At 45.8% G+C, this 9124-nt stretch overlaps 1 protein-coding gene across 1 annotated transcript in view; it reads right to left on the bottom strand.

The window, feature by feature from the left end:
- Positions 1–627, bottom strand: part of ACAD9 (acyl-CoA dehydrogenase family member 9) — a 22275-nt gene extending 21648 nt beyond the window's left edge. Inside the window, exon 1 of the mRNA XM_027666016.1 lies at positions 505–627. Within this exon, the coding sequence (XP_027521817.1) occupies positions 505–627 (123 nt within the window). The remainder of the gene's footprint in view (positions 1–504) is intronic.
- Between the last annotated feature and the right edge of the window lie 8497 nt (positions 628–9124).

Below are 9124 nucleotides of genomic sequence, written 5' to 3'. Positions count from 1 at the left end.
ACCAGTGGTGGGCAATGGAGCTCCATCCAGCTGGGAATGGGCACCAGGGGGTTACACAGGGGTCAGTGCTGGGGCCAGTTTTGTTTAATGTCTTTATCAATAACCCTGAAAGGGGATCGAGGGCACCCTTGGTCAGTCTGCAGGTGACACCAAGGTGGGCAGGAGTGTTGATGTGCTGGAGGGCAGGAAGGCTCTGCAGAGGGATCTGGACAGGCTGAGGTTGCCTGTCCATGGACCTCGTCTGAGGTTCAACAAGGCCAAGAGCCAGGTCCTGCCCCTGGATCACAACAAGTCCTGCAGTGCTACAGACTGGGGGCAGAGAGGCTGGGAAGCTGGAGAAGGCCCTGGGGGTGCTGGTGACAGCGCAGGACGTGATCCCAGGTGAGCCCAGGGGGGCAAGAGGCCAATGGCCCTTGGGCACTGCCCGTCCCCAGCGCTGCCGGTCGGTGAAAGGGCACCGCCACCCCGAGCCCCGCCGTGTCCGCCCGGCCCCTGCGGTCCCACCTTGCTGAGGGTGCCCAGGAAGAGCTCCTTGGCGAAGGCGGCCCTGGGCGCGGCCGTGCGCAGGTGGCGGGCGGCGGGACCGGCCCGGGCGGCGCGAAGGGCCCGCAGCAGCAGCGCGGCCATGGCGGGCTCGGCGCTCCCTCACGGCGCGGCCGTGACGGCACCACTGCGCGCCGGGGCCACCCTCAGCCCGCCCTCAGCCCTCCTTCCCTCTGCCCGCCCTCAGCCCTCCTTCCCTCAGCCCGCCACGGGCCTGGCCGTGCCGCCGCCGCTTTGGGCAGAATTGCCGCAGGAACGGGAACGGAGCCGCCCAGGGGTCCGCCCGCCCCACCTCCCACGGCCCTGCCCGGTCACCTAGCAGCAGCTACAGACGATGAACCGGATAATGTAATAATAATGATAAAATAACAATGAATAATATTTTTTGACACGCATAGGATGTCTTAGAATCGCCTTCCTGAACCCGAGGCGTCGGTGTAGGGCGGGGTGGGAACAGGCTGACCTGCTGCAGGCGGGGGAGCACCGGGTGGATGTGCTGAACATACTGAGCTGATGGAACGGCCACAAAGGTCCATCAAAGCCTAATTCCTCCTAATGCGAGTGTCTGGCTCGGGAGGAGGAGGATGGCAGCACCGACAGCCCTCACCCGAGCGGCCCCGCTCGTTCAATGTCCCACAGCGGCCAAGACAAACCCCCAGGACGGTGCCTTGCGGTGAACGCTGCCCTGCACCCAGGATACTCGGATTTGTACTTCTCCTTTGCTCCCCCCTGCCATGCCTTTGGCTCCAGGTTTTGTCTTTTTTACAAATCCAAGTGTCAAAGCCAAATTACTGAGCTTGTCACCCGACACTGAAATCTGCTTCAGAAACATTCACTGCTCCCCTCCTGACAGAGGGCACCGCTCAGCTCTGCTGCATCACCACCCGCCGTGCTGCTCTCACCTGCTCACCCACACAGAAGGGCCTTCTGAATCATTTCTTTGAAATATTTCTTTCAAGTGTTTTAAAGGCTGCCTTTACTCTCTTGAAGCTGCCCTCAGTTTGCTTTGGTCTGTGAGGAACTGCACAATGCTCAGGATGTAACAAAATGGCATTTACCAGAAGGGCAAGTACTAAAGGTAAACACAGGCCTAATGAGCTCATTTATCTTGCTTAGTTTACTTGTGACTTGTAAAATGTAAATCCTTTAATCCTGTAATCCAAATCAGTTGCCTTTTTGGTTGCCTCTCAGGGCCTGTGTTGCAACTGGGGAACAGGAAGGACTGAGGGTGAGGCAGTTTTGCTCCCTGCTGGGTTTTTGTGTCTGTGTATCTGTCTTCCCACCGAGGGACCCTCAGTCCTGAGCACTGCAGGTGTGTCAGGGTGTGCCAGAGCCCTGCACACGCTGGGCAGGTGCTGAGCCAGAGGGGTCACACACGTGTGTTACACCAAGCCAGAGCCGTCACACACGTGTGTAACACTGAGCCAGAGGGGTCACACAGAGTAATCACACAGGTGTGTAACACCGAGCCAGAGGCATCACACACATGTGTAACATTGAGCCAGAGGGATCATACAGGTGTGTAAAACTGAGCCAGAGGTACCACACATGTGTGTCACACTGCACCTCTGGGAGCAGGTGAGACATGGTACTGGTTTGATGGGGAGTCAGCCAGTGTCGAGTCCAAACCTCTGTGGAACTGCAAGGGAACAAAGCATCTCAGCCAGAAGGGTTTTTCTTTTCACAGACTCCTTGATCCCATGAATTGTAACTATTAACTGGGGACAAGATGAAACTGCTGAGTGCTTGTTTTGTGATGGCCTCTTGAAGGGTAATTTTTGACAATCTGTGCCAACTCCCTGTCTCTGTACGAAACACGGGTGCCTTATTTGTGAGAGAAGAGCCAGCCCCCTTGGCCAGCCCTTTGATGAGGGCAATAGATGTGAAAGGCTCCTTGCAGGACCCTGCTTCTCCTTAAGATTCCAATACTGGCACAGTTGTGTGGTTACAGGAATACAGGCATAATGGATCCTGAGCTTTTCATCTCCACATGTTCACTTCTGGTTAAGTAATGCTGTACTTCTAGTTTTGAAAGGTAGAAAAGCAGAAGGTGATATCTAGTCCTATCAGAAAAGAAAGGAATGGGGAGCACTGAGCTGACTCCAGCATTGTGCAATCTGTGGGGTGCACTGATAACATGCCACTGCTTCTTGAGGTGCTGGTATCTGTAGGTGGTTGATGGCATGGACAGTAAGGGCAAAAGCCTGCTCGAGCTCATGACACACGGGGTTAACTGAGCAGAGGCCTCCCCATAGGATGTCACTGAGGGGACCCTGTCTGGCACTGTGGTGAAATGGTGCAGTGCTGAAGACAAGGGATGCCCCACCAGTGCCACATCTCAGTTCTGGACAGACAACACTGTCCTGGGGGTCAGGAGAAGAGGTGTGGGTTCCACAACTCCTCCCAGACTGAATATGCTAAGGATGAAAGGGCCAAAGCTGAGGCCACCTTTACTGAGACAAGTCTGACTGGTTCTGGTTTGTACAAAGGGGGTGATCTGGCAACTTTGAAAGAAAGGATAAACAGAGCACAGTAAAAGGCTGCTTGAAGAAAATCATCCAGTGAAAACAAGGCTAGGCAGTTGGGAAACAGGGAAAAGATGCCTCATCAGGAAGTTCAAAAGAACTGAAGCAGCAGCCAGCACACTCCACCCCGTGTGTTCATTCAGTGAGCATGAGAATGGGATTGTGAGCATATCCTAAACAAACACCTGGGTGTTTTCCAATCCCAGTGGATGATATCATACCCATATATGAAACCACAAGCAGACCATCACTTGCACAGAGAGAATACTTTATGTTCCTGCACTGACACAAATGGTGCCGCACCACATATTTTGTCCCATCCATGCAGCATTCCCAGTGTTGTGTGTGAGCAGAGTTGGAAGCACACTCCTGGCAACTGCAGCTCTCTGCAAGTGTCTGTAACACCGAATCCCACCACTGTGACCTGTAATGCCTTCAAGCTGCACTGCACAGAACTGCACAGTCTGCTAAAATTAAAAAAAGTACTTTTTCCCTTCTGCTTCAGCAACATGTCCAGTCTTTTTCTTTCCCTGCTTTTATTTACAGCTCATCTCTGCTGTCTCTGACACTCAGCTACTCATCCACATGTTCACATCACTCCATCTTCCTTCCTGGGCCAGTGAATTCCCTCAGCCATTACAGCTCTTCAGAACTCACATTTTGTGATCAACACGACTCCCACAGTGCTTATTTCAGTTTATTCCACACAAAGTGCTTTCTTGAGAAGGAATTAATACAAGGGAGACAGAGATCAGTAAATGAGGATCATACGATTACCCTTCAGTTTTCCTTTTTACTCTTCCATATTTTTCCAGCAGCTGCTTAAAAACTGGTATTCAATAATATAATCACCTGATAACATTTAGCTCCTTGAAACACGGATGTTTTACTTACTGAAAAAGTGCTACTGTAGGTCTAAATTACTTTATAAAAATATTCATCACTCTTTGCTGCAATTGCAGGAAAACACACACAGCTCCTCCTCTGTCTATGCAATCGTTGTTCGCTCCTTTTCAACACACAGGTGGTATGAAAGTTTTGCACTTGACATTCAGAGTTGCCTTTCCCACAGGCATGTGATGATGTGCTCATTGCATCACCTCCCCGTCTCCAAATATTTAAAAATTTAAAAAACCCCTGCCTCACAAATGAAATCCTGGGAAAGGTGGGAGCAGGAACTGGTATTTCCACTCTTGCTCCTGGTTACATGCTGTGGAAGCAAAGTGATGTGTTTGAAACACACCTATTAACACTGTCACTGTAGGAATACATTTGTCCAAGCTGTTGTGCATGCAGAATGACTGTACTGTGGTTGTCTTAAAAACCACCTGAAAAAGAAACAAATACAGATTGTCAGTGAAAGAAATTCCTCACAACATGAGGTGGCACTTCTAGGCAAATTGTCCATTAGCTCTGTCATGTTAGATTAAAGGAAGCATTGAATTATCTCATATTTTACGCATTTTAAAGTAATTTGAAATTATAAATTTATAAATGTGAATTTTTTTTCTTTGCAGCCAAATAAGCTTTAATTTTTCAAGCAAGAAAAAACAGGACAAGCATTGTATTAAAATCAAGTACAATTTTTGCTGTGTGAAGGCAGAGAACCTAAACTCTCAGTCCAGGAAAGCAGCTGTTGCTGTGGGATTCCACAGGGGGACATTTGCAGATAAAGAGCAGCAAAGCAGCCTGGGCAGTGCTGGGTTTATGTCACACAGGTGACAGTGATAAGTGAGAGAACAAGGGTGGCTATAAAAAGACCTTGCAGTAACTGCATAAAGCATCTCTTGGCATTATTAATGAATTCTGAAGGGAGATGGGTCGAGAACCTCTTGGCCAAAATAAATTTTATTACACTCTAATGCTGGGGAGAAGGAAGAAGCTCAGTGAGCTCAGGAACATTTTATTAATAATGCTTTAGTTCAGTAATTTGCTTCACCCCAGATGAGGCATCTGTTTCTCCCCTTTTCATATATGGGAAGAGAAACAGATGACTCAAAATGCAAGTGTTTTTCTTCCAACTTTTTTTTTAAATTATTTCAAATCCACACAGTCAGGGGAATTGTTTAAGATAAATCCCCTGTGATTCACTGCTAATATACAGATCTTTTTTGCATGAAGCTATGCTGGTAGTTTGCAAGTATGTTAGCAGGGTCATGAAATATTGCAATAGCTCAGAAAGCTCATAGTAATAGAAAAAAAAATTAGAAAGAGTAGAAACAAAGTTTCCTCCACCTTTAGGTATAAACTATTCTGAAAATTTACAGATTGGTATGGCAGAGGGGTTACCACACAATCAAAGACATCTTTAAAAACTGCTGAAATGCTGTGGAAATTCTGGGCTATAAACACCTGGGATGCTTAAAAGCCTAATTAGGACACTCAGCACAAATTTCTCATTGGGCTGAAAAACTGCTGCTCTTCCAAACTCAAGTGTGGAAGGACAACAGAGGTATCTCAACTCTGGCAGGGCTGTGTTCAAAGGCACTTCTGGAGCCTGGTGTAAGGGCTGAGGCATCAGCAGAGACATGGGACTACCAGAAAGATGGCAAGAACAATATATAGGATGAGTCATTAAACAAAAATGTTCTTCTCTGCTGCTGGAGTGGATATAAAGGAATATTAGCCAGTAAAATGAAAAAAATCATCATCCAAGAGCATATGGTGAGCTGATGGAGGAGGAAGATGCTCATGGGGGATCCTGGGATCCTGCACAAAGGGAAGGCTGCCCGTGCTCAGTCCAGCTGGATCCAAAGGTGAGGAAGCTCCTGTCAGATTGTTTCCTCACTAGAAAAAATCCTAATGTCAGTGATTAAATGAATTGATTCCAGCCTTGGATACCACTGCTGAATCACAGACCACCTGAGCCATCCTTGCCTTTGCCATTTCCCTGGACATTTCCCAAAGCCCAGTCCCTTGTCAAACCCTCAGGACTGTATTGTTTTGGAGCAGAAACGAGCAGCTGTAGAGAAAAAGCATTTTCCACTTTGCAGGCACAACATTTCAATAGTGTTTGAATTAATTTCCCCCCTTCATCTTATTAAAGGCAGAGTGTTTTTTTCTTTGCTCATTACAAAGACCTGTGCCTAAATCTGAAGAAATAAATGAAAGCTCAAGTGGTGTGTGTCATTTCCCAGCAGAGCTGATAAATTGTGTGCTTGGTTTGAGCTGGCTGTGTCTCATGAACCATGATGCTCATTTCACATCTCAGCAACTGCAAAAACACTAAAGAAAGGGGATTTTTTTTTTTTATTCCTAAAATTATGCTTTTATATACATGGTAAAAATAATAAATCTAATAATTTGACAAAAGTGATGGCTTCAAGTTAACATCACCCACACAACTTTCATTTAAATTTTGTTTAGCTGAGGAAGTACTCCAAGCAGAGATCTTGATTTAAGCATCTCCTGACTTTCATGATCAGCCTCATCTTGCAGTAGATGTAGTTTTGTAGAGTAATACAGGATTTGGCTTTGATTCTTCGAATAAGAGGAAACAAAAAGAAATTCTACTGAAAAATACACCTAAAATAAAGCATTTGTGTGTTTTAGGTATTTCTGTCAGGTCAGCTGTGCTATGTTCTCTTCCAGGAATTTTATGTCAACAAAATATAGCAGCAAAAATCAGTAAGAGGGTTGTAAGTAGGGTAAAAATCCAGAAAGATTCCTTTGGGAAAAGGTGTATTTAATGCAGCTGTAATACCAACTTAGATTTATTGAGGCGTGTTACTCTAGGTACATTGTTCATCTTATGCAAACACATCTGTCAGTACATAAATATGCTGAAATATGATTTAACCACTCAATACTAACAGCACCATAATTCTGATACCTTTTGACAGTTGTTTCAATGACTGCAGGAGAAAACCCAGAAGTTGGCTTAATGTTTCAAGCTCCATCTAAAATGCTGCAATACCCTACAAAATATTCAAAAGTAATTGGGGCTCCCATATCTCACCTCTGCACAGGGTGTAGCTGATGAATAAAACATTGCACAACTAATATGTACAGTCCAAAGAAATAGATGGTAAAATGTTACTACACCTGTTTTGGTGAAACTTTGAATGAAAATCAACCATTAAGGCCAACTGGAAAAAACAAAGTTAAATAGACTTCGTTGTTTGGTATCAACAAAAACCTGAAGAGAGATACAGACAAAACACAGGAAGTTTTTTAGTTGTTTTTCCTGCCATTTTAATGTTGCATTTCTTTATCCCAACCAAAATAGTACAGAAAATACCTGGCAAGGAACCTCCTCTTAAAAAGTTGCTATTTAGAAGAGCTTGAAGTTGTTTATGGCATGACAACTCATCCATGCAATCAGTGTGTTTACTGCTGCACGCACACAAACACCTAAAATGCACAAAACAGAGTTTAGGAGAACTTCTCAAACATTAGACTTCTGACCTGTAAAAGGTGTGATTTTCAGTTACAACTTATGACAGAGAACCCTGACCTTACCTTGATCAGGGTAAGATACTGAAGGCAATAAAACTTCTTAAGTGAAGGCATGTTTCACTAGATACAGGCACACAAGCTACATCAGAGACTTAAATATATTATAATTAAAAAATATCAACAACTGTGAGCTATTAACCTGTAATATGTTTAACCTACACTGAATTTTTTATTTAAGTTACTTGGCTTACTGCAACTGGTGCAAATCCACCACCAAACCACATTGCTGCTGAGGTTCCTTTGGCTCTTTATTTTGTTTCAGTATCACAAGATGGTTTGGGTTGGAAGGGACCTTAATGATCGTTTCAACCCCTTGCCATGGGCAGGGACACGTCGTGCCAGATCATAACTGCTTTCAACCTACTCTTAGTTTAGGTAGAAAGCAGCAGAATTTAAACGTATTATTTAGGTCCTACTTGTTAAATGGATCAGGAAATAAACCCCTGGATTTATAACAGCATTTACAGACTCTGAGCTAAATTAGAGACAGAAGACTCTTTGTCTCCTCAAAATGTAATGTACCAAAATTCTTAAAACAGTAATTTCTGAACCACAAATAGAAGTGCCAGCAAAGAACAGCACTGCAGATTCTTCTACTTCCACTACAGGATGGAAGAGGCATTGGTCCCCTTCTGATGGGTCACACAGCTCAGAGGGGTGGCACAGTGATGTAGACAGATACATGGTACTTACCTATCCAAGATGTACCTCCTGAAATGACAGCATTCACAAATAGGTCACAGTTGACTATTTCCACAAAATAATTCAAGAATCCCCTAAAATTCACAGAAAACATAAGCAAACACAGTATTTAGTTTAAACTGATAGCTAAGCATTAGCTTTTTTACAGACACACTATAACCCCCTGGAAATGTAGGAAATGCATAAAAGTAAGAACAGTGGAGCATCTCCCAGGTTGTTCTCCACAGTCACTGCAGGGGGTCATGGCAAATCCTGGGACGGCCACGCGTGGCAAATACGTCCCAGTGACCCTTCGGTGCTGTAACGTGAGATCCACCCCCGCCGGCCAGGACAGGTAGGAAGGGGGTAGTACTTACTCAGTCCCAGCACTGTGAGGGTTCCCTGCCAGTGGGCACAGAGGAGAAGGCACTCCAGGAACTCCAGCCAAGGGGTGTTGATCACACACGGGATCCAAGGAATGTCCCCCTGGGAAGGACAAACTGACACCTCTCCAAGGGCAGACAGTCCCCTGGCCAGGAGCTCCTGAGGCCCCGTGACAGCCAGAGGATTAACGGGCTCAGCTGCAGCTCACGTGTCACAAGGTTCACGATCTCATTCTCGCTGTCCAGCCTCACAGTGTCCTGGTCAATGGGTGTGGTTTGCTCTTTACTGTCCTTTGGAACTAAATATATTTCCAGCACCACCAAACAAATCAAAGGGGTCAGTCTCCATGGGACTGAGCACCGTTTCCACCACCTGGTCTTTACTTTTGGATGAAGACTGAACTCTTGGCCCCTCTGGAGTGAGCAGCAGAAATCCCATTGCCTCAGCAGGGCCAGGATACCATCGGGAGGAATTCCCTTCAGTTCAAATCTGAACAGTTGTGAGTTCTTGGGTTACACAAAATGAGAAACAAG

This window comes from Corapipo altera, unplaced genomic scaffold (genome assembly GCF_003945725.1).
Source record: "Corapipo altera isolate COAL_440 unplaced genomic scaffold, ASM394572v1 101, whole genome shotgun sequence".
Classification (NCBI taxonomy): Eukaryota; Metazoa; Chordata; class Aves; order Passeriformes; family Pipridae; genus Corapipo; species Corapipo altera.
Note: the sequence above shows the minus strand (reverse complement) of the source record. Positions and strands in the feature narration are given on the sequence as shown.